The sequence below is a fragment of the Mastigoproctus giganteus genome, chromosome 9, assembly GCF_048544385.1.
Source record: "Mastigoproctus giganteus isolate SK-2022 chromosome 9, ASM4854438v1, whole genome shotgun sequence".
Lineage (NCBI taxonomy): Eukaryota > Metazoa > Arthropoda > Arachnida > Uropygi > Thelyphonidae > Mastigoproctus > Mastigoproctus giganteus.
In genome coordinates this window covers 97,331,631-97,358,711 of record NC_143583.1, presented here as the reverse complement: position 1 = coordinate 97,358,711, position 27,081 = coordinate 97,331,631, and the positions used below count along the sequence as shown (strand labels likewise).

At 35.7% G+C, this 27,081-nt stretch overlaps 1 protein-coding gene across 1 annotated transcript; it reads left to right on the top strand.

Annotated features, from left to right (window-relative positions):
* Nucleotides 1-8,223: 8,223 nt before the first annotated feature.
* Nucleotides 8,224-9,747, top strand: LOC150080573 (glucose-fructose oxidoreductase domain-containing protein 1). The gene has a single exon (XM_090381039.1). The coding sequence runs from the start codon at nucleotides 8,370-8,372 to the stop codon at nucleotides 9,594-9,596; it is 1,227 nt and encodes a 408-aa protein (XP_090237165.1). The 5' UTR covers nucleotides 8,224-8,369; the 3' UTR covers nucleotides 9,597-9,747.
* The last annotated feature ends 17,334 nt before the right edge of the window (nucleotides 9,748-27,081 follow it).

The window sequence follows — 27,081 nt, the reverse complement described above, 5'->3', positions numbered from 1 at the left end:
ACAGGATAGTCAGGCGCAAACAGGAAGTGGTTTCTTGACCAGCATTTAAGTTTCCTTAAATAGATGTGGTGGTTACTAGATGTGAGTTTCGTATTTTTAAAACGTTACAGGGTCAAGGCATTAGATGAGAGGGGAGTGTTTTTATTTGAGATAATCGGCAAACATCAAAGGACACGCCGTATGGGAGCAGATCTGGTAGAATAGTAAAAGGGGGAGTATTGAAACACGTGCTACTGGGCAGGCTGAGTAAGGGTCTTCTAATAAATAAAAGGAAAAGAAATCCGAGGATGAGTATAAGATTGGAGGGAGTCACTGGTAACAGGCGTGGCGAACTCGGGAGTTTGATGTGGGAGGAGTAGAACAAAAAGGGAATGTAGGAGTAAAGAGGAGTCAGAGAGTTGGAAAGAAAAAAAGTAAAAGAAAGTTTTTTTTGAGATAGAGTAGCCAGTGGAGAAAAAGTGGCTAAGTTTTAATGTGTAGCCAGTTAGTTGAGAGAGGGTAGATACGTATTAAATGCAGTCAGTTAGTGGTGAAAGGGGTAGATAAGTTTTATGATGAAGGCGAACTAGTTAAGTCGTTGATTTAATAAGTTTAGTGAGAGGGGCAGCCTAGTAAGTTGAAAGACGAAGTTGAGATGCAGAAGGTGAGACAGTTAGTCAGCCAGACAGGGGCAGACAGAGCTTTTCTTGAAGTGAAGGAGGGAAAGAGATGAAGAACAAGTGTAGTGGAGAAAGGGCGAAATTGCAAGATCCCTTAAAGTAGATGAGAAGGAATCAACTCCATTACCAAGGAACGAGATTGCCCGATATTCAGAAGAGCAATTATGCTGAAGCTGATGAAATCCGAAGCCGGACAAAAAGGAGTACAGCTATTCTGACCAGATGAAAATAATTCTTTCTTAAGAAATAAAGGTACCCGAGACCCAAGAAGGAATCCTATAACTCATGCCGAACTCCCCCAATGATTGTGAGATGCGAATCAGATGGAAAAGACCCACTATTCGCTTAGAGAAGGATGAAGGATGTACCGCAAAATCCGCCAAGTTAAATAAGTAAGTGAATTGTTTTACTTAAGTACTCTCACCATCACACAAAAGACTATAGACACCCCGATAACCGATTTAACAGAACTTTTGACTAAACACTGTGACACATGTATAAGATGTACTATATTGTAATGATAAGTAGTGAAAGGTATGAATTGAAGGATATTAACCAGAGCAATTTAATAGATATATAAATAATTTTGGAAGGGAAGAGGGAAGTGAGTAATACCTTGTTAATAATAGTTTTAATAGGTGAATGATTAATGAATTTTGGAAGGGAATTAGAGGGAATAGATAGATGATGGTAGCCTTCAAATGTTCAAGTATTAAATTGTAGAAATTGGCAGAGGTATGATTATATGGATTAGTGAAAGTTGCAAATTATAATGTGTTGGAAAAGAGGGTAACAATTTATACAGAAATTAAAAGTATAGAAGATTAATCAAATTATTGGAGTAAGAAATTGATTTTGTAATGAAAGGAGAATGTTAACAGATTCTTTTTACAGTTAATTGAGCTCAGCAGTAAGGAAGTTGAAACTTTATTATTCTCTTAGTTTAAAAGAAGAGGAGAATTTATTATGATATATATATATATGTATGTAAAAGAGATAGCCGTATTTGAGTATACTCAATAGGCTAATTTACCATGCTCATATACATATACTGTAGTACTAAGTAGGCGAAATTAGATTATTTTGTAATGTGTTTAATCAATTTCTTTTGTGTCGATGTATCATTGTAAATATCTACAATAAACTATTTTTATCTAATATGTGTGTAGTTTTTGTTAGTCTGAACACAAGCCTATTTTATTATTATTATTATTATTATTATTATTATTAATAGCCACATGATGCAAGGCAGCCTGAGGCTCGTGCTCCACCAGGAAAAAACAATTCCCAAGTACCCTGAGAGAGAGAGTCAAAAGTAGAAGGGAATCACCAAGAAAGAGAAGAATGATGATATCCAGCTCAGGACCCCGGGTGTGCCAAGCCCATACAGGGTGATTCACTACCAGTGCGACAAACTTGCAGGAGGTGTAGGGGGCACGAAGACGAATCGGAATCACATAGCATTGCAGGGTTCGAAATGCCTTCGTCATGCGGTAGAGGACGTTGAACGGGAGGTCGCGTGAACAGCGATCTCGCTGGAAGTTAGCATTTGCGAACCGGTTCCCGAGGCAGTAGGATGGACGAATATTCAAACATTGAACTGGCCGATATGCACCTCGCGTATGGAGCTGCGGACTGTAACGGGCGCGCCGCTCTGCGCTTGTACCAGGAACGTTTCCTGCATAGGCGTGCTCCTCATCATACGATTTTCGCACGTGTGCACAGAAGGTTACATGAGACTGTTGTTTCACGAGAGGTACCATGAATCGAGAGCGAACGATGAGGACGCCAGACAATGAGGAGGATGTCCTACGTCTTGCAGAAGGCAATCCGAGTACGAGTACTCGAGCGATAGGCCAACGATTGGGTATTTCCCAATCCATACAGTGAATTGGGAGTTAATTAATGAAAAGCTTTGTTACCGTTGGATCATATTTCGCCTGATGTCCTGAAATCGAAAGATCGCAAGATGAGAGTTACGTTTCTGCCAATGAACACAACTGCCCTAATTCAGTCCATGGTTCAGGGAATTATTCGAGTCTTCAAAGTCTACTATCATGGTAAGCTACTTCCTGGTGTTGTGAACTGAGAAATTCATGTTCTAACATTTTTGAAAACATTTAAACTAAAAGACTTTGCATACAATATTTGAATAGCGTGGGAGAAAGTAAGCTCAACAACATTTGAAAACTGCAGGAAAAAAAATGTACTGGAAAAGACAAGATCATTAAAAGTAACCTTGAATTGGAAGCATTTTCAGAAGAAGAAGCAACGGCTGCTCGTAATGTACTTGGTGGCAGTTTTGGAGAAAATATCCTGGCTGCTTGGATTGAGGTGGATTTGGAAGCTCCATTTACGCATTACCTGAACAAGGAAGAAATTGCAGCATCTGTGAACAGGGGGAAGGAAACCGACAAACAGAAGGCCAGTGATATAGAGAAATACTGAGAAGATAATCTAGATGACTCATGTAAGGAAAAAGAACCAGAAATTAGCAGAGTGCTTGAAAAAATTAATGAGGTAATGGCTCCTCAGAATGTCAGAGTGGACACGAACGTCTTCGTTTATTGCATCTAACAGCTATTAAGAATAATGTACTAAAGTTGCTGTTATCAGTTCTGGCAAACTAAATTATATGATTATTTCAGAACGGATGCGTAAAATGTAAATCCATAACATCATTGTGTATTAATAGAATGCAAAGGAAATGATATGACTTTAACACTCTATGTCTTTTAGTAAGTATACCCAAAAATCATTAGAAGATAAAGTATTTATTTACTAAGTAAAGTGTATTTATGTTAAAAAAAATGGGGTAAATGGTAAAATTATTTCGGCTATAATGGCCTTCGCTTATAACACGGTATTAAAGTTGTTGCCAGACACCTGCGTTATATCGAGTTTGCACTGTACCTATTCAGTTTGTTAGCATCCTGAGCAGGACCATCAACAGAGCATGGATATTAAGGTGCCTAAAGTGATTCAATACCACTGATGCCAAGAAAATTTTTTATCATTATGTCATGTGACATATACAAGAAGGCATATATATAAATTGAAATTGGAGGGGATAATTATAGACTAGATTCCTGAAAATTTTAGTTTAGTAAAAAAGTGATTTACTGTTTTTATCCGGGAAGTATTTAAATAATACTTCCAACCTCAGCAAAAAAACTTTGCTGAGGTTGGAAGTATTATTTAAATGTAAAGAGAGATCGGATAAATACTTTAAAGAAGTAATTAAATGATGTGAGGTTAAGTGATGTGTGTGGTTACTTCATTTTAATTAATTTTATTTTTTTTTGCTAGTGTTACCTAAGTTTGCTTCCTCGCATCATTTGCCAATGCTAATACTCATACTTCTCCTTCTTCTTCAAGAGGAGTGGTTCCATTTACAATGGGTTTCGTCAACCAACAAGTTATATTTGGTAGGAATTTTTTCCCAATAAATGGCGAGCGCATTCTTTGTTGTACCTGTTCCAAATTTCTCTTCAGTACGAGCCTTAGAACTCACTCCAGAGCCCTCTACATAGGGATACTTTAATTTTAATAACCCTGTTTATATTTAATAAAAAGTTGCGCATGTAAGAATTCCAGTGTATATGTGAAACATAAAAATGCAGATTTTGTCCCCACAAAACGGCACCGTTTTGTGGAGATTGCTGACACACACTTATACATGTGGTAACCCTTATATATCAGTGCTCTTTGAATTCTTTTACATTGAAATTTACAGTGCTACCTAACTATGCTCTTCTCAGATATAGCAGTGGTTACTGCTATCTGAGAGTAGTGGTTCACTTTACTTGAACCTAATAGAAGTACAGCAGACTCTTGATTAACCGGGATCGGATTAACCGGTGAGCGGATTAACTGGGACACTTCAAGACTCCAAATTAAAAAATAAAATAAATAAATAATCAACCAGAAATCAAAAAATTCAAGTAATAACTAGAATAGGTATAAACAGATATTTTGCAAGTCGTAAATAAGCGACAAGCGGCATTATAAGTCGTCATTATGAGATTAGTGTACCTATTATCTTGCAATCCCCGCTGTCTTGACACTCCGCCGCTCAAAAAAAAGAGACAAATGTTTAGTTTGTTTTAGTGAATCGCGTCGATTGTTGTGTTCCGTTGCAGCACAAAAGGACAAATTTTGTTTCGTTATTTATGTCGGGTGTCGGAATGTTTTTTATAGTAGGTTTTTTTTTTTTTTTTTTTTTTTATTTAAAAATCGCGAAAATGATGGGTAAACGCAAAAGAGTTGCGTTTTCAGTTAAACAAAAACTTGAAATTATTCAAAAGTTTGAAAACGGTGCATATGTTAAATCTCTAAGGAATTATTATATTAAGGATGTATCAAAATGGCCAACCATTAACAAGTATCGCGCGGAATTCAGATTTGTCAATAAGTATACAGTAGCAATATGTTATTAGGCATTCCCGAGTTACGTAAAACTCGACGAAGTAAGAAGTCCTGGAACGTATCTCTTACGTATGTCGGGGACTTTTGTATTTTTGTTTAACCGGGAAATCGATTATCCGGGATTTGTTAACTGTATTTCTTGCGTGCTTTAGTGATAGAAGGTATTATTTACATTACGGCGGTCCAGATCTCTGTATAAAACGACAGCGGTTCTTGATAGATAAAACAACTCGTGCATGAACAACTCTTCATACAGAATTTGTCTTAAAGCTGTATAGTGGAAGGAAGTATAAGTTCTGGGTTCCCACTAGATTACCAAAAGCGGCCTTCCACGTGATCTTTTACAACCGTATCAAATCACCCGTCGGGTCTCTAACTTCTACTTAGGTACCCTGATGAATCAAACCTGGTAGTTTGGTATTCAGCACTGAAGTATCAGCCGTAATAGTAGTAGTGGTAAAGAAGGCATGTGATGCAAGAAAGCAAGCGTATGAGCTTATGTAGCCCACAAAAAAAAAAAAGAAACAATTTCACACATCCATTCCATCTAAAATTTTCTCCAGTTCCTTCTTAAATTTATTTAAGCTATCAATTTCCACAACGACAGGTGGACGTTTGTTCCAGAAATTAACCACCCGCTGGATAAAACCAAATTTTCGCACATATATTCTACAACTGTCTTTCCTCAATTTGAATTTATGCGCCCTCAGATTCGTAATCTGAGCAAGCGGAAGAATCCCATTAGAATTCAGTGTGCTCAACCCATTCAAGGCCTTGTACATCTCAATCAGGTCACCTCGCAGGTGCCTAGTCTCCAGCTGCTGCAATTTGCAGAACTTAAGCCTTTCTAGGTAAGAGGACCCCTTCGTTCCCCTCACCAATTTCGTTGCCCATATCTGTACGGGCTCTAGCAACTCTACATCCTTCTTAAAATGAGGCTTCCAGACCTGTATGCAGTACTCAAGGCGTGGGCAGACCATTGCCTTATACAAAGGGATAATCACCACTTTTCCGTACTAGCAAAATTCCTGTATATCATTGACAATGTCTCATGACCTGCTTTGGCAGCGTGTCTGCAACCCTCAGAAAACTTCATATCTGACTGCACAATTACTCCCAGATCTTTTTCATTATCTACCAACCTAAGGGTAATACCACATAGTTTGTACATTTCTCTGGGGCTATTTCTGTCCATATGCAGTACTTTGTATTTGTCAATGTTAAACTTCAGTTGCGACTTCTCAGCCCATCTGCTTAAATTTTCTAGATCCTGTCGTAGTAGCGCACTGCCATTATTGTTATTAACAAACCTCGCAATCATTAAGCCTGATATACCTTGATCAATACCATTGATAAATATACAAAACAACAGTGGGCCCAACACCGAACCCTGGGGAGGGGGGTATTCCGCTAATAACATTACTCAACAAAGAGCAGCGTCCATTGATTACCACTCTCTGTCTTCTCCCACTCAACCACCCTTTTATCCATTGTAGCAATTTACCCTTAATGCCTTACTGCTCCAATTTGTACAGTGGTCTTTCATACGCAACACTCGTATTAAGCAAAGAACTTCTGTGCGAACGCTCTTTACTGGAGTTTCATCATTTGTTCCTACGATTTTACGGTTTTTCAGATTTTCTATCGTAATAAGTGTGCCTCATCCTTTCAATTAGCTCTTTTTGCCTACTATGCTAGGGTGTGAGGATGGCAGTCATAGCACCTTTATCGGGTGCAAGCGTACCCGAGGTTTTGAGGATTTAACCAGGGGAAATCCCAGGATATTCTAAGGGGTGGAACTTAAACAGTGTTCTGGGAATTCAATAAAATTTCACTGTCATGTAGCAATAAACTATCCACATTATTTTGATCATAAGGTGGGATTTATAGCCCTTTTAGCTTTTTCTTGGATTATTTCCCCGGTTTAACAATGCGTTGCTTTATATCATATAGTTGACTATAGGTATTTTTGTATTTGTAACAAAATAAATATGAGCTATCCACTGTGATTATATAATGCTACTATTTTTTTTTTTTTTTTTTTTTTTTTGTACAGATTTTTATGTCTCTAACTTTATCGCACCTCGGGCACCTGCCTGGGTTCCGTGAAATTTTTCTGGAACTGTTAACTGTGAGGAAGGGGGAAGTACCCTGAATACTAACTGCCTCAGGCACAGAAGACGGAAGTCTGAGTAGCAGCTTAGACCACTTATATATATATATATAATGTTTGTTTGTTTTTTATGTATACCATAGTATCAAATATAGAGAACTTTTCAAATTCGTTGTACCCGTTTTATTTCAGCTGAGATATATGAATGCAGTTAACAGTGGACTATCAATTTTGGTGGCAGCATACAGTTCATTCTCGCAGAGTGCGTACTGGCGTCTTTGTAGGTTGCTCGAGGACCACAGCTCATCCCCCCCCCTGTTCTTTTTTTACCCTAGCGTTAAAGTAGAACGGAATGGAATAGTAAGAGGGAATTTGAATAATCCCCTATCACTCAAGCTCTCTGTTTGGATCCGTTTCCTTCTCCTTAAGGAAAAAAACACGCTGCATTGATATTTTATACAAGTTCATTTTGTACTAAAAATATGGATATTTCAACATACATAAAAACGCATATTTGTGACAAAACCCTGTTCGAGATCATGCCAATGAGACCAGCTAACTCAACTGTTGTTTAAAAGAGAAAAGAAAAGAAATGGTTAAATAAAACAAAGTGATACATAAGAAGTCCTCCCATCTTGATGAGAAGCACGGTCTGACTTTGATGGCCAGAGAAGAAAAGTGAACCTAATCATTGTTTTCTTTAAAGGCGGGAGATCATTAGAAAATTCCAAAAACCAGTTGGAATTTTGTTCCGTTTAAGTTTCCGCTGAAATTGATATGTACAGCTGCCATGATCATTTTTCACTGGTACTGAGAAGCATTTGAAAACGTTTTTTAACTTCGCCTGTGAAAAAAAAAAAAAAAAAAGAAGAAGAAGAAAGGATGATATGAAGAACTAAAAATAAAAGAAACACAAAAATTTATCCAATCCTGACGATCTTATTTCATTGAGATGCCCATGTGAGGGCGTAGTTGTTCAAGATGGTGCATGTTTGGAATTCTATTTGTTTGCTACTTTTTAATCTGGTTGTTTATTTTTCATATTTCTTACATTCCCGGATATTGCCTTATCTTTGCGTTAATGCATTCCTAGAGCTAAAGGAACAAACAAATTAATCATGAATTACTCTTTGTGTGTCAGGTAGTAATAGCAAAATTCGACATTGAATATGCTGCCAGGCGTAGGAGTATTTGGTACAGGAAAGATCGTCCGAATTTTAGTTCCATGTTTACGAGCCCGTGGGTTTAGAGTGGAAGCAATTTGGGGACGCACCAGTGAAGCAGCTGAAAAGATTGCCAAAGAGTTGGATATTCCATTTAGTACAAGTAAGGTTGATGAACTTTTGCTCCGTAAAGATGTTGACCTTGTTTGCATCATTTGCCCGCCGCATCTTCATTCCCAGATTGCTGTAAAAGCTTTAGGCATTGGGAAACATGTATTATGTGATAGGCCAGCAGGTTTGTGCCAAGCAGAAGTGCTTAAAATGGTCCATGCAGCTCAGTACTACCCATCTTTGATATCCATCTTGTGTCATAGCCTCAGGTTTTTGCCAGCATTTGTTCATATGAAAAAAGCAATACAGGATGGATACATAGGAGAAATAACCGTATGTGATATTCGTGTGCACTGTGGCAGCTTGCTACGTGATCACTATGATTGGATGTGTGATGAAATAATGGGTGGAGGATTATTAACAAATATTGGTAGCCACGTAATAGATATAATTTCATACGTTACTAATCTGCGAGCTGTAAGAGTGCATGGAATGATGAGAACATTTACAAAGACTACGGATCATATTAAAGGTATTAGGCAAATTACAAGTGATGATTTTTGTACATTCCAAATGGAATTAGATAGTGGCGGATGTGCAACGATAACGTTAAATGAGCATTTACCAGGACAGTTCAATCAAGAATTTCTTATATGTGGAACTAAAGGGCATGTTATAGTTCGAGGTGGTGATTTATATGGACAGAAAAATGAATACGTAAAGGAAGAAGTTCTATATTTAGATGTTGAAGATCTAAAGAAAACGCCAACATTACTGCCAAAAAGTTGTTCTCTCCCCTCACTTTCACCTGCAACCTCAGATGGATTTCAGAGTCATTTAAATGTCATATTGCCAAAACCATATATGAAAGGGCTTGTGAAAATGATTGGTGCCCTAAAGGATGCTTTTGGTTCATTAGAAGATCTTCAGAGTTGGGTGAAGGAACCAGTAGCTATGGCAGCAACTTTTGAAGATGGACAATATATACAAGCTGTTATTGATGCTGTACGCTTATCATCAAAAACTAAAGAATGGGTCAAGGTAGAAATCCTTACTGAGGAGCCAGAAATGCATAATCAAGTGCTATCATCAGTTCTGCGACGGAATACATTTCCACTGTGATTCTGCGGTAAGGTATGTTTCCAGTATATCTCGCACAAGGAACAGTGTTTTACATTAGTTTTAGGCATTCTTCTGGAGGTCCAATAGGATTATATTAAAATGATATCATTGCACTAATTAAAGGTTTGATGGCTTTTGCCATCACAGTAAATTAAGGTCAAATTCATATTATGAATAATAAGTAAATATGTAAGTTTTAAAGTTTGGTATTAAGTAAATTGAAAACAGTAAATGTTAATCCCTATTTGCAGTCAGTTAACACTTGCTCAAATTGTATAGTAACCATTTACCTCAAAACAAGTTTAAATCACTGTAGAATCACAGAATTATCTTCTGGGATTTTTTAATTGCATTCTTTAATTTTTTTAAGATGTAGTCTACATGTACAAAAATTTAATTATATAAACAGGAAGAGATGGGATATACTAATCAAGATGTGAGGGGAAAAAATAATCCATAACCAAATTGTAGGCTATAAAATTTTATGAGAGCACTTTCCATGGGCACAAAAAGATTCTTCTAAAAGTTTCTAACCTTAAGGTGTAGAGGGAAAGTATGCACTTCTGAAAATATGACAGTGCTTTTTTAAGTGATCTCAAACTTCTAAGGAATATGACTCAATATATGTGAAAATGCATAATTATTTCTAAATTGGATACAAAGAGATGTTATTAATTTATCTGCTTACATAAAAATTTCATTGTGCATAATAATAGTACATACACACTACTGAGAGAGAGAGAGAGAGAGAGAGAGAGATGTAAATAGGATATATCTAGGATTTAAGATACTATGAAATACAATTGTAGACATGAAAGCCCCTTAGCTCTGCTGGAGATGTCATTTAAATTTAACATTGTACTGGATAAGTAGCAGATGTGTTTTGTAAAGGTTCTAATGTAAAAAGGCATATTCCCCATTTGAACAAAATAAATTTGTGTATGTGATGCCATTAATATTGCTTGCACAGCAGATTTCTGTTCTTATTTCAAATTAAGATTTTCAGCTTTAAATATTAAAGCTACAAGTTTTGTGCATATTTCTCTGTATGTCAGAATTTTTAATTGTAGGTTTTTGCTGTGTAATTGCAATTTGTGTGTTAATCCTACTTTAGAATTAGTATATTGCAGTGATACAAAATACAGAAGTTGCTAGAGTATATATGCATGTATTGATAATGCCTTAATTGATACAGTTATAATTTTATGAAATTTACATTACATGAATAGCACTTATAAAGTTCATTCTAAAAAAAGTTTAGGTCTGTAATAAGTAATAATTTTCAATTGTGTGATATTCATTATGAATATCCACCAGTTCTAATTGGGTATAATTGCATGATTATGAATATCCAACAGTTGGACACTTTAAAAATTCAGTGTCTGATGCAGAATGAAAAGTTTAACAGCTTTGGCAGTTCTTTAAGGCAGCAGTTTTCAAAGTTTCAGCAAATATACCCCCTTCATATACATTTCTAATATCGCCAATTATATGATATGTAATAAAAATATGATTTATAGGAAATGATAGCATCATAAAAATAATATTTTGACTTTCAGTAAATTTAAATCAGTTTTTTTATTTTTATTTTTGGCACTTGTCTATTACTCTCCCTGCTAGTTTAAGTCAGACCAGTGTATATTTATGTACAAATATAATAAACATAAATATACACTGGTTAGGTTAGATTAGCCTTACCTGTAACTTATACTGGCAGGAGCATAATAGACAGAAACCTTTTTTTATTCATTTATTCTTTGTGACCCCACTCTCACAAATTTATGAAATGCCCTAAGAGTAGGTATGCTTAGTTTCCTTAGTTGACAACCACTGCTTTAAGGAATTCTGGTATTTCAGTATTATTGCTCAAATTTTTGTGAATGATATTAAGTACTGAATATCCAGATATAAAATAAGTGTATTCAAAATGATTTTAATTCTGTTTTGTATTTGATGATGATAAACAGATTCTTTATTTTACTGAAGAATGTTAATTTTACAGAATAAAATGCAAAATTCCTTTAAAAAAAAAAACAGTAATAAATTTAATAACTGCCTTGATTTTTCTTTTTTAGTAACTAAAAGTTTTATTTTTTTTTTGTCAAAGACTGTCAAACACTAAAAAAAAAAAAAAAATATATATATATATATATATATATATATATTATTTTGGCAGTTACATAAATGAAGACACTAAATTATCTTTATTTTTATATAAAAAAAAAATGTAACACTACTGCTTCTAAAGTTTATAAGCATTATTAGAGTATGGCATTCACAAAATGACACGTCATATAAACCCTTTGTTTGTTTTTTTGCACTTATCTTCTATTAAATTAAAAAAATCCTAGTCATTAATTTTCTAATTTTTGTTATTTAATTTTCTTTGTGTTGTCCATGTCTTTTGTGTCATCATAATTGTAGTCACTAATAGGTTGTGTGTATAAACTTATTTTAGCATACATTGTTGGTTAAGGGCCTGTATTTAATTGAAAAGCACAAAGTATTTGTTTTGTATAGTTATATTATAAGTGAAATGTGGATAGCAATTTGTAAAAATGTACAGTAGAGTGCTGTGAAGTGCAAGTAAAATCCTGCCAACAGCTATTCATGTTTCCTTTTTAGAATACTTTGATATGAAATTGAGTACTTAAACAAGAATTATATGAATGTTTGGGCACCTTTCCCCTTACCAAGTCATGTCATGTCAGAATGAATTTATAAAATATTGATATCACTCAGAAAGTTGAAGTTCATGCTGTACAGGGCTTTGCAAGATCTGACCTTATTCTAGTAATTAATATTATCATGATGCAGGACATCAGTAATGGTTATTTAAATTTGTGCCATACCCTTTAGCTTTTGTAAATAGCTACCCACACATTAATCTCATTGGAGGAATTTTAAGATATTTCTAAAAATTCTTTCTGCCAGCATTATTAATTACTTGATAATAAAATTTAACATGTTTAAATATAGTAACCTGTTTCTGTATTTGATTAAATATCTTAGTTTAAACTGAGCTGTAAAGCAATATTGTTTCAGACTGTTTGGCTGATACAAATATGTGCATCATGTGTATGTGTGTGTACGTGCATGTTGGTTTACACACATATGTACACAAAACACATACACAGGTAAATGTATATTTGCAAAGTAACCTTTAAAAATATCAGTATTTCATTTATTTTATTATTGCTTTAAATGTCCAAATTTTTTTGTAAGTGAATCAGACTACTTTATTTTTTTAATCGTTCATTCTGTTATTCTGAAATATATTTTCTTCCTCCTAAATTAAAAATAAATATATAAGGTCAGAAACTCTATCTTTCCCTGTCTCTCTTTTTAAGTACAGTAATATTTTGAAATGGGTATTTTAATTTTGTAGATTGCCATTTTGAATCTTTGCTCTTTTAGGTAAAATTTACATTTCTAGTTATGTCTTTTTAAATTTTGTAATGTTATTAGTTTCTTTGTTGTAATTTGTTATTTGCAACCCAGTGCACAACTAAACTTGAATAAAGTCTCTGGAAATGGTGGTTTCTAAAGTTTTTGACTTTTACTTTGGGGTGTAGGGATAACTATGAAGTGATTATTAACATTGTCATGTATTACCTAAAATATTCACCAGGAAACAGCAATCAGTTGTAACAGGGTAATAAATGAAAAACAATTTTATATTTTTTATAGGTAATGCCAAGTATAGTTCATGTGAAACAACAGACTGAAGAACTGCATGTTTTTCAGTTCATATCTAAGTTATATATCTTCTTTTTGTTTATTGTTGCTTCAAAGATTTGAATAGTCCTGTATTACAGGGGTTCTTAATTTGGGAGGCTCACCTCTCCAGAGGTGTAGCAGGAGTCCAGGGGAAGCGGGAAGGGCTTCTTGCGAAATTTAATTTTCTAAACATGTTTCATTTTCAAAATTTAAAACTAGAATAAGGGGGGCGAGTTTGCTGGGAAAAATTGAAAGGCAGATGACTACAAAAAAAGTTAAGAATCCTGTTTTACTGAGTAAGGACTACTTAAACTGATAATGTTCTTGATTTAGAGAAATTGTTGAATTAGAGAATTGTAGAGAAACTAAAGGGAATGTTTTCTTGAAAGGTGTTGAGGTTTAGATGAGTGACCATTATTTAGAACACAGAACAACTAAAAAAAACCATCAAAAATGATCTGTAGTGAGAAGGAGCTTTTCTTTTATTATTTATTATTTTTTTCTTCGAGGTTCCAGTACAGGTTGGTGGGCATTGTGTCCATAGAAATATAAGCAGCCTTTGGGTTACTTATTTCTCATGATTAAAAATTTATTTAAAAAAATCCATGTTGAAAAATAAAATTTTTATGAGTAAACTAAATACAAGCACCTAGGAGAGTTGTGTTGCTGGATGACAAGATTTATACTCTTGTTTACATGTGTCATATCTGTTGCATTGCTCATTGTTTCTTGTATTATTCTTGATTTTAACCTTATAATCATGGCCAAGAAACAACACAGTGATTCTAAATGCACTGAAGTTGGTATGTTAAGCATTAATATTATAACACCTCTACTGAAAAAGAATACACAATTAGTCTTGAAGAGAAATATAATATAGTACAGAAGCATGAGAGCAGTGAATCCATAATTTCTCTTGTTCTGGGCTTTTCTGCATCCATTTTAAAGACTATAGTGAAAAGTTTTGCACACCTTTAGTAAGGAATGTTCTGGTACATTAGCCATGATGGTGAAGTTGCTGATTACTGCTGAGTGTGTGGATTACAAATACTGTAATCTGGGTCAGAGTTGCTTCATTCAAGCCATATTTTAGGCATCATTTCATCAGTCACTTAAAAGACTGTTACCAAGCCAGAGGAATCCCCATCAAAATATTGCTAATCGTTGATAGTGCACCTTGTCATCCTTGTTATTCATTCACAGTTAAGATGAATTACATACCAACATTAAAGTTGTATTTTTGCTATGTACACAAACTTAGTACTGCAACCAGTGGATCAGGATAGTTATGTAACAACAAAAGAACCTGTGTTCTTAATGACCACTAAAGTAAATGATTTTGTGTCTCAACTGGTGATGCTGAAGATTTCCTCGACTCACATGGTTAAGAGCTGATAAATATGGAGTTAGAGCTCAAGGCAGAAGGTTATGAAGAAGAGCCAAGATGATAATGAAGTGGAACTGCCAAACCCTTACTTTGCAACAAAGGAAATGGCTGAAGCATTTAGGAACTTTGACAAAGGATTTTCAGCTAATGCAAGAATGGATCCCAGTGCCACCAGGTTTGCCAAGGTCAAGTCTGGTGGCATTGGTCCAAGATGGCCTGTCTTTTTACAGAGCCATCTATGCTGAGGGTTAAGCAAAAGGCTGCTACACAGTCAATTCTGAACAAGTATGTAACAAGTTATTTAATGTAAGCAGTGCATACTAGATTTTTATTTCTTAAATTAATTGAATTTTTTATTTTTCTGCAATTAATATAAGTAAAAAGTAAATAGCTAATTACCTTGTTACCAATTAATCATCAATCAATTAATTAATTAATAATATATAAAATTTTAGGGCAGAAAGCCTCCAACTATGTGAAATTCAAACAGTGATATCTTGTGGTGCAGTTGCATCATTAATACTTAGTTTAATTTTAAGACAAACTGAAGTTTGTATGTTAGACATCATTATAATAACATGTCATATTGTGAAATCCTTCATAATGTGTTGCCTTACCCCTGTACTTCAAATAAGTAACACTTCCCCATTAGAGAAGTCTGCTGTTACTTTTCATAGTTGAGTACCACAACCAAGATGGCACCATTTTGAAGCTATTTGGCCTCTTATTGGTGGGCAGGCAGGTACCAAAGGTAAATAAGTGGCAACTGAAAACCAGTTACCACTTATTTACAAAATATCAGTGATGGCAGAAGGTGTACTTCTCAGACTAATAAAATTACTTTGTGAAATGTAAACTATGATAGTGTTTAGTGCAGTTGCATAATTACTATGTAGTTGAATTTTAAGACAAACCAAAGTCTGTACATTAGGCATTTATTATTATAACATGTCTAACAGACAAATTTTAGTTTATAACATTTTGGCATCATTATTATAACATGTGTAATGTACAAACTTTAGTTTGTCTTAAAATTTAACTATGTAGTAAAGATGCAATTGTACTAAACAATATCATAGCTAAAAATATATAAAAGGAATTGTTTCCACTTCGTTGCACGTACCTCCTATAGTCATACTGCCATGAGAATGAACTGAAGATCACCACCATGTTTTAGAAGACAGGGGTGATGGGATCATTAGGATACATAATTTTTATTAATTTTAATTTTGAACAAAAGTAATCATATAAATGAATAACAAAATAATGTATAGAGTCAGAAAATTAATGTTGTAGCGGTTAAAGAAGCATTGTGTGATCATCTTAACAGGAAAGGAATTATACAGAAATAAAGAATTCTGTATAATTCCATTATAAAGGAATTATACAGAAATCACAGCATGGGATTGTTAAGGGGATATCCTATCTGACCAATATGATTAGAAATTAGCATTAGTAGTGGCAAATGATGCAAGAAAACAAGCTTATGCAGCATCAGCCAAAAAAAAACATGACACCTCCCATTTCACCTGTTCATTCCCTCCAATAGTTTGTATAGGTTTTTCCTTGAATTTATTTAAACTGTATACTTCCACAATAACAGATGGAAGTTTGTTCCAGGAAACAACCACCCACTGGCTAAAAGCAAACTTCTGCACATCTATTCTGCAACTGTCCTTCCTCAATTTGAATTTGTGCCCCTCATATGTCCATTGTGAGCAAGAGAAAGAATTCCATCAGCATTGAGCTTGCTCAATCCATTCAAAGTCTTAACCACCTCAATCAGATCACTTTGCAGGTGCCTAGCCTTCAGATGCTGTAGTTTGCAGAACTGAAGCCTTCCTTGGTAAGAGCACCCTGTTGCCCTTCTCTGTACTCATTCCAGCAGCTCTGTCTTTCCTAAAATGAACTGTCCAGACCTGTATGCAGTATTCAAAATGTGACCTGACCATTGCCTTATACAATAGGATAATCAACTCCTTATCTAACTAGCAAAAGTCCTGTATATCATTGACTAAAACCCATGAGCTGTCCTGACACTGAGAGCCTGTCTGCATTGTTTAGAGAATTTCATATATGACTGCACAATTACGCCAAGTCTTTTTCATTTTAAACCACCCTGAGGTAGTACCACACAGTTGGTACATTATTCTGGGGTTACTGTTACCCATATACAGTACTTAGCATTTGTCAGCGTTAAACTTCAGTTGTCATTTCTCAGCCCATCTGTATAACTTTTCTAGATCCTGTTGCAGTAGCATACTGTCATTACTTTTTCTGCAATTAATATAAGTAAAAAGTAAATAACTAATTACCTTGTTACCAATTAATCACCCTGCCAACCTTTGTAATATCTGCAAACTTGGACAGTAAGATTGCTATGCCTTCATCAATATCATTAATATAGTTAACAACAATGGGCTCAAAATTGAAACCTGGCTGACTCCATGAAGAGCAATGTCTGTTGATTACCACTCTGTCTTCTCCCACTCAACCATCCATAGCAGCAACTTGCTCTTAATGCCACAATGCTTCAGCTTGTACAGCAGTATTTTATGTTCATCAGTATCAAAAACTTTCCTGAAATCCAAGTATATGATATCAAAATTATTTTTTGCATCCAGTTCCTTTATGACCACATCATAGTAACTGATCAAATATGTCAAACAAGATTTCCCCTTAACTAACCCATGATTTGTTTGAAGTATAATTGCTGCCTTATCTAGATAATCCTGCATTATTTGTTTTATCAGGGACTCCATTATTTTCCCTGGAACAGATATTAAACTAACAAGTCTCTACTTGTGTCGCGCCAACCGGGGTAGCCGAGTGGGTAAAGTGCTTGCCTGGCAACCCAAAGGTTGTGGGTTCAAATCCCGCCTCGGGCTTGGATCAGAGTAGAAAATGCAAAAACCTTGGGAGGTGCAATATGGCCACAGAAGCCGATATGCCAACAACTAACAAAAAAAAACTTGTGTCACTCTTTGTGTATTGGGGATACATTTGCACATCACCTCCAGTCTGTGAGGACTTCCCCTGAATCTAAGGATGCTCTCATGATTTAGGCTAAGAGTTTGCTTACTTCCATTGCTGCCTCCCTTAATATAACTGGATAGATCCCATCCACCCCAGGTACCTTTCTTATGTTTAACTTCAACAATTTCTCTTCGACTTTCTTCTTGGTTATTACTAATTAATTTAGCAGCCTGTTAGAGCTTGATAAACTTTTGGCATCCCCTTCCCTAAAGAATTTCTCAAGTGCTGAATGTAGATGCAAAATACTTATTCAGTTTGTCAGCAATCTGAGTAGGATCATCAATAGTCAAACCATCGATATAAAGTGGACCAATTTGATTCATCCCCTTCCTTCTTTAGTTTACATAAATAAAGAAGTGGCGCCTCCGCAGCCAGGTGGGCAGGAGCAGCAGTGCGTAGCACATGCTTCTTGATTAGACCGGGGTTCGAGTCCGTGACCACCAAATACGGAGGATGCGGAAAGGTCAGAGAATGACCACCGCATATCCCTGGAGGAATATGGCCTTAGTTTGCTAATGTTTTCTTAAAAACCACAACGACAACATAAGTAAAGAAGTCTTTGCTGTTCTTCTTTGCATCCTTTGCCAAAGATTTCTCATAATCTGCTTTCACTTTCCTGACTTCCTTGGTAACTTGATTACAGACTGGTTTATATCTTCCATATTCTTCTGTGTAACCAATAATTTGTATGTATCCCATGCATATAATTGCCTGTTCATTAATATATATATATAAGGTGCCTCCATAGCCAGGTGGGAAGGAGCAGCAGTGCGTAGCACACGCTCCTTGATTAGACCGGGGTTCAAGCCTATCACCACCAAATACGGAGGATGCGGAAAGGTCAGGGAATGACCACCGCATATCCCAGAGCAATATGGCCTTAGTTGCTAATGCTCCTAAAAACCAAATAACAAATAACAACAACATTAATATATAATGAACAGGCACAATATGGCCACTGCAGCCCTTGCCCCATTAAACCTTAAAAACAAGGTGAAGGTGATTCTTGCACAATTTCTATTAGAATAAGTAGCGACCTGGAGAGAGGGGTGCTGGGGGTTTCAGGGACTCATGGTAGTCATCATGAAACAGGTGGGTATATAGGACGTATTAGGGTAACTAATAATGATAAGTACATGTATACTTGCATGTATACCAACGCTAGAAGTATAGAAAATAAATTTTATGAATTTGAAATGTTGGTCAAGACATCAAAGGCGGATATTGTTGGGATAGCAGAGACGTGGTGTCACACAGATATAAGGAATGCAGAACTGGAATTTGGGGAGTACAATGTGTACAGAAAGGATAAACAGGATAGAAAAGGAAGAGGTGTTATGCTGTTAATTAAGAAAAACATAAAATCTAAACAAGTGCATCCAGTTGATATAGATGAACAGTGCACTGTTGAGTCATTTTGGTGTGACATAAGCACTGCGAAAGCAAAAATAAGAGTACAGTAAACCCCCACTATTCGCGGGGGTTACGTTCCTGAGAAATGCCCCGAAAACGCAAATACTGAGTAATGGCTCCCATAGTAATAAAGGGGTTCGGTTCCAAAGTATGAAATATATAAGAAAAACTAGTCTAAAATTTTGTCTATGTATGTATTATATGTACCTTCATAATATGACTATGTACATAGACAGTACATAGTGAAATGCAAGCATAAGGCATTGAAATGAAAATAAGAAACAATTTAATATTAAATGTAATATTCATTAGAAATTTCAAACAAATCTTTCAATCCAGCGCCTTTGCTATAGCTTAAAAACTTATCCCGCCAGTTCTATCAACAGTTTCGCTAAAGTGTTGATAAAGGTGTTTTGCCCTTTCACGAATGATGAAAAGGGGAATTTTATTTTGAGTTCGGTCTTCTGTCCACAGATTTAAAGCTTTTTCCATTTTTTCTAATTTAACATCACGAGTTACAGAGCAAATTTTTTAAGCAATTAGCGCGTTTTCACGGACACTACGGCGGATTTTTTCTTCCGATTTCTTGATTGATCGTACCGTTGACTCATTGATTTTATAATGTTTTAGCACTGAGGAGACACTTTCACAATTAAAATTTTGTCTAATAACTCAATTTTATTCGCTAATGTCATCACCTTCTTTGATCTTTTCACATTTCCCTTGTTATTCGTAGCCATATTTTTGTACGGGTTAGAAAGAACTTGTCCACAATAAAGTCACTTTCTTCCGTTAAAACACTTGAAAAAATCTGTTTTACACTGCAAAATGGTAGAATTATCACTTTTGTAAGCATATCAATTTATAAATTGATAAATTTTTGATTCTATTTATAAATTAAAATGAAACGACGAAACCCGTGACAAGCGCATAGCACATATTGAACAAGGATTAGCGAGAAACATCCACGCTCAAGATTTTGTCACCCCTCTCCCCCCACCCACTGGGTGCTGTTTTGACCGGGAAAGATGATTTTAGCCACGCCCATGTTTTTTATGGCGGAAAATGTTCACGGCGATTTAAAATTCACATTTTTTTAGGTTTCATTTTATATTAAATCAGCGACCGCGAATACAGATACCGCGAATAGCGGGGGTTTACTGTAGTAGTGTGTTATAGGCCTAATGATTCGAATGAGTACAATGAACAATTGTACAGAGAAATAGAGTGGGCTAGTAAATCAGAATGTCTTATAATGGGGGGATTTTAACTTCCCAGATATTGACTGGAACTTGTGGGTTGGTCACACACACACTAGTAAGACTTGTGGGGATTTATTGGATGATTGTTTTCTGCAGCAGCATGTTCGAGAGGCAACCAGAGAGGGTAATACTCTTGATCTGGTTATCAGCAGTGATCATTCGTGTATTAAGAATTTGCAGATAAAGGAACCACTAGGTGGCAGTGATCACAGTGTACTGATGTGGGATTTACTTAAAGATATAATTACCATCAGAGGTAAAGGAAAGGGTTTTTGCTTCCGTAAAGGTAAGTACAGTGGTCTCAGACAGTTTTTAAATTCTGTAGAGTGGGATCAACTGACGATGTTACCAACAGTAAATTCTAAGTGGGAAGCATTCAAGGAATTAATCGTGGATGCTACTAAAAGTTTCATACCTATTAAGAAATATTGTTCAAGGTTTAGGCCTAAATGATTATCAAATGAACTAATAAGACTCATGACAGAGAAGAAAAATGCATGGGATGCATATAAATTATCAAGCGATTCAGAAGCCTATGGCAGATATAAGCTAGTCTGAAATCAGGTCACAAAGGAGGATAGGCAGGCGAAGCAGATTACGAGAAATCTTTGGCAAAAGATGCTAAGAAAAACAGCAAGGATTTCTTTACTTATATAAACTCTAAAAGGAAGGGATCTAAAAAGAAAATGAATCTGATTGGTCCACTTGATATCGATGATTCGACTGTTGATGATCCTGCTCAGAGAGCAAACAAACTGAATGAGTATTTTGCATTTACATTCACACATGAGGAGTTATTAAGGTTTGAAAATGGCAGAAGGTTATCAAATTGTAGCAGGGTGCTTAATGATTTTGTAATAACTGAGAGCAAAGTGGAAGAGAATGTTGAAGTTAAACATAAGAAAAGCACCTGGGGGGGATGGGATCTATCCAGTTATATTAAAGGAGGCGGCAAAGGAACTAAGCAAACCCTTAGCCATAATTATGAGAGCATCCTTGGATTCAGGGGAAGTCCCCACGGACTGGAGATGTGCAAATGTATCCCCAATTCACAAAGGGGGAGTGAAGGGTGACACGAGTAATTACAGACCAGTCAGTTTAACTTCTGTTCCTGGTAAAATAATAGAGTCACTGGTTAAAGATGCATTGCAAGATCATCTAAACAAGACTGCAGCAATAATTCAGACACAGCATGGGTTTGTTAAAGTAAAGTCTTGTCTGACAAATTTGATAGGATATTATGATGTGGTTACAAAGGAACTGGATGCAAAAAATAATTTTGATATCATATATTTGGATTTCAGGAAAGCTTTTGACATTGATGCGCATGGAAGACTATTGTACAAATTGGAGCAGATTGTTATTAAGGGTAAGTTGCTACAATGGATAAAAGGATGGTTGAGTGGGAGAAGACAGAGGGTGATAATCAATGGACACTGCTCTTCTTGGACTAATGTTATTGGTGGAGTCCCACAGGGTTCGGTGTTGGGTCCTCTGTTGTTTTGTATATTTATCAATGATATTGATGAAGGTATAGTATCGAAGTTTGCAGATGATACAAAGGTTGGCCGGGTTGGTAATGACAGTAATAGCAGTGTACTACTGCAACAGGATCCAGATAATTTCGGCAGATGGGCTAAGAAGTGGCAACTGAAATTTAACCTTGACAAATGCAAAGTACTGCATATGGGTAGAAGTAACCCCAGAGAAACATACCAACTGTGTGGTACTACACTTAAGGTGGTAGAAAATGAAAGGGACCTGGGAGTGATTGTGCAGTTGGATATGAAGTTTTCTGAGCAATGCAGACAGGTTGCCAGGGCAGGTTATGGGGTTTTGTCAATGATATATAGGAATTTTGCTAGCAGGGAAAAGGAGGTGATTGTCCCTCTGTATAAGGCAATGAGGCCACACCTTGAGTACTGTGTACAGGTCTGGAGGCCTCATTTTAGGAAGGATGTAGATTTGCTTGAGCATGTACAGAGAAGGGCAACAAGATTGGTGAGGGGAATGAAGGGATCCTCTTACCAAGAGAGGCTTAAGTTCTGCAAATTATTATTATTATTATTTTTGCAGTGGTTGGAATAAATTCAAATTTTGCAGTGGTTTGAATAAATTCAAATTAAGAAAAGACAGGTGTAGAATAGATGTGGGGAAATTTGCTTTTAGCCAGTAGGTGGTTAATTGTTGGAACAAACTTCCATCTGTCATTGTGGAAGTTGATAGATTAAATAAATTTAATGAGGAACTGGACAGGCATTTGGAGAGAATGGTGTGATTTTTTTTTATTTTTTTTGGATGATGCTGCATAAGCTCATGCACTTGCTTTCTTGCATTACATGCCACTACTACTACTACTATTACAACAACAATCATCTGACATCCATTTAGGCCTTGAAGCATTTATACCATGAAGATTATTTCTTAGTTGGTATGAAAAGCCTAGTAGCTTTTATGATTAATTCCTTGAACACTTTCCATTTAGAATTTGTTGATGGTAACATTATCAGTTGGTCCCACTGTATAGAATTTAAAAACTGTTTGAGACCACTGTAGTCACCTTTATAAAAGCAAAAACTCTTCCCTTTACCCTTGATGGTAGTTACTTCTTTAAGCAAATCCCAAAATCAATACACTGTGATCACTGCCACGTAGTGGTTCTTTTATCTGCAGCTTAATGCATGAATAATCACTGCTGATAATCAGATCAGCAGTGATTAGGGCTTCTCAAATATACAGATTTTTTCTTTCCAGGATTTCCCGGGAAATTTTACTGAGTCCCGGGAATGGTTGTATAAATTTAGAAAAATCAACTGTTTATGTTTATATGTTTAAAAATTAAACAATTTACAGGAAACAGAAAGACTAAAACATTATTATTATTATTATTATTAATAGCCATATGGTGCAAGGAAGCCTGAGGCTTATGCTGCACCAGGAAAAAAAAAGTTCCCGAGTTACCCTGAGAGAGAGAGAGAGAGAGAGTCAAAAGTAGAAGGGAATCACCAAGAAAGAGAAGAATGATGATATCCAGCTCAGGACCCTGGGTGTGCCAAGCCCATACTCACCAGATGTGAGCCCCCGGGGTTAAATTTCTTTTAACCTTTAAAGAAAATCTTTAAAGAAATTATATTTCTTTTTTTTTTTTTTTACAACTAAAATAAATTTCTTCGTGAAAAAATAACAAAAAATTAACTTTCTTTTAAAAAATTAAACCTTTTTATTTAAAATTTCGACATTTACAATCAAAAATTAAATATATTTTTTAATGCATTTTGATAACTCCTTAATAAACACAAAGCATCAATACTCCTATCACTAAGGCTAGTTCTCAACTTTGTGATAAATAAACCAACTGCAGACAATGCTCTCTCTGATTCAATAGAGTCGTTGGAATGGTTTTTAGTGAATCAACTAAATGCAAAATGTTGGAAGCTCTGTACCCAGTTGCCTTGAATAATTGCAATTCTTGCTTCAAAACCAGGCCTAAACACTGTTTGTGATCCTGAGAAAAATTTGAAGATTGCACAAGTTTTGTCTTAGATTGAATCACTGCTTCTAACTTGTCTCTCAATGTCATGAGACTCATGGTTTGTGCAATTTCTTGATGTTCTTCATCTACTGATTGTGAAGAGTTGGGGTTAGATGGAGATTCGTCTTCATTGAAAAGCCTAATCAATGTCATCTTAGAACATTCAAATAATGATTCTTTGTTTGGTAATGATGGGAGGCCAGGAGTCACTGCAGAAATACCGAAGCAGGCCGACCATAGTCGTATTCCTTCTCTTATTAATCCATTTTATAAGAGAGTTTTCATCTTGGCGAATTCTGACTTTTGTTGTTGTAACTCATTAATAATGAAAGCAAATACTCCTTTAGCAGTTAGCAGAGTTGCATGACGGCTGCATAATTTCTCTGCACCAATTTTTACTGGCTGCAGGGCATCAAATTTGCTGTATCTTGCAGGACATAATTTGGTATTCTGGTAATGAAAATGGTGATATTTGGTAATAATAAAGTTATAAAACCAAGTATGAGATTTTAAATCGTACAAAAAGTCAAATTCTTTTAAATATTCTTATTCTATTCGTAAGACTGACTAACAGTTAGCATTCCTGTTTGCTTACATATTATAGGATACCGCAATACGTACTTGAACGTACTACGTACGTAGTTTTGCGTGTGGTGTGGATTGCTGCTAGCAGAGTGAATTCAATTCAGTAAGGGACTCACATCTGGTGAGTATGGTCTTGGCATCCAGGGTCCTGAGCTGGATATCATTATTCTTCTCTTTCTTGGTGATTCCCTTCTACTTTTCTCTCTCTCTCACACATACACAGGGCAACTTGGGAATTTTTTTTTTTTTTTTTTTTGGCTGGTGCAGCGTAAGACTCAGGCTTCCTTGCACTATATAGCTAATAATAATAATATATATTTTTTATTTATTTATTATTATTATTTTTTTTTTTTGAGTAATTGTTGATAAAATCGAGAATTTAGTAATAATTCTTGGTAGATTTGGTAATACACCAAGCATGAGACTTGGCAATCGTGGTGTCAGTTGCCTAGTGTTACTTGAGGATAGATGAGATGCCTGGAATTGCATTAACTCTTTCATAATCCATAATATCTCATAACTCATTATTGCATATCATTATATTAAAAAATAAATTTAAGACAATTTAAAGTTCCCAGGAATTAAAAAACCAATAAAAACATGCAGGATCTCGGATTCCTGGGAAAGAAGCCCTAGCAGTGATCAAATTTAATCCTAGCTTGTGACTTTTTTTTTTTTTCACCATTTCTCTGTGCTTTTTAAGTAAATCTGCAGATCTCCTACTCTTAATGTCATTAGTGTCAACGTGTATAACAATATCACCCTTTTGTGCTCTTAAAAGATGATATCTGCTCTCCAGATCAACTTTTGCCCCCTGGCAGACATACCTTTGTCCTGTTCCACCTATCCGTTTTGCACAATATATTTTTTGCTTCCCTGACAACTAGCTCCTTTGCAACCAGTGCATCCTACCTTGGTGGGTGCTGCTTTGTTGCCTGATGATAGAGTACAAGCTCTGCTGTTGATGTGGGCAGCTGAGAGCTTGATGGGACCCCCAATTTAAATCCTTTGAGGGCATCCACTCTGTTCTTCAAACTCTCATAAACGTCCATAACAAAGCTGTGTTGGCACCTAATATCCTCACACTCCTTATGTCGAGCACACATAGACATCCCCTGTGGTAATATCATGGCCTGTTCTAGATAGATCTGCAAACATCAAACAATCCGTATATTTCATATGATGCACTGTCAGAGGATGCAAATAGTAATTTTTCATCATATATTTTGATTTTGACACTGTTCTATGTGAAAGACTGCTATACAAATTGGAGTAGTGTGCCATTGGGGTCAAGTTATTATAATGGAGAAAAGGATGGTTGAGTGGCAGAAAATAAATGGACACTGCTCTCCTTGGATTAATGATATTGGTTAAGGTGTATCAAGATTGTCTAAGTTTGCAGACAATATAAAGGTTGGCAAGGTGGTTAATGATAGGAATCAATGCATACTACTACTACAGCAAGACCTAGAAAAATTAGGCAGTGGACTGAAAAGTGGCAATTGGGATTTAACATTGGTAAATGCAGGTAGCGCATATGGGCAGCAGTCATTGCAGAATAACATACAGTTAAGTGGTACTATGTTCCATGTGGTTGAGAATAAGAGACTTAGGGTAATTTTGCAGTCTGTGGTGAAGTTCTAGCAGTGCAGACAGGATGCTAGGGCAGTTCATGGGGTTCTGTCAATAATATATAGGAACTTTGCCAGCAGGGACAAGGAGGTGATTATTCCATTGTATAAGGCAATAGTTAGGCTGCTTCTTGAGTACTGCATATGGGTGTGAAACACTTTTTTAAGAAAGATGTGGATCTCATAGAATGGGTGTAGAGAGGAGCAACCATATTAACACAAAGAGGTACTCATACAACAAAAAATACTTGGGTTTTGCAAATTGCAGCACTTGGAAATTAGGTACTTGCAAGGAAACTTGATTGAAGTGTTTAAGGCTTTAAGTGGATCGAGTAAACTTAATGGTGATGGAATTCTTACCTTTTCTCAGACAATGCATATAAGGGGACATAAACTTGATTGAAAAAGGATTTCTGCAGATTGGATGGTGAAAATTTGCTTTCAGCTAGAGAGTTATTGATTAACGTTGGAACAAACTACCATCTCGTGTGGAAGTGGATCGCTTGAATAAATTTAAAGAAGAATTAATTATTAGAAGGGATGGACAAAATGAGGTAGGTAGTGGTTATTTTTTTTTGTTGCTGCTGTGTAAGCTTCCTTCCTTCCATCATTTCCCACTACTACTACTATTATTAATTACAGCTATGTCACAACTATCAGTTGCTAATAAAAATCAAGACCATGGATTAAGTTAAAATATGCAAATTTATAGTGTTATAAAGCAAACCAGTTTTTAACTGCTCTTGTGTTAGTAAATCACTCATTTACTATTCTTATATACACTCAGTGCCCACTTCATTAGTTATATATATGATATTAGGCAGGATACTAATACCTTATCTCTTTTTGCCGGCAGTGCAAAAAGAGATGAGTGATTCCTCATGGCATCGTCTCCACTAACTACCTGTAATCTGGTGGT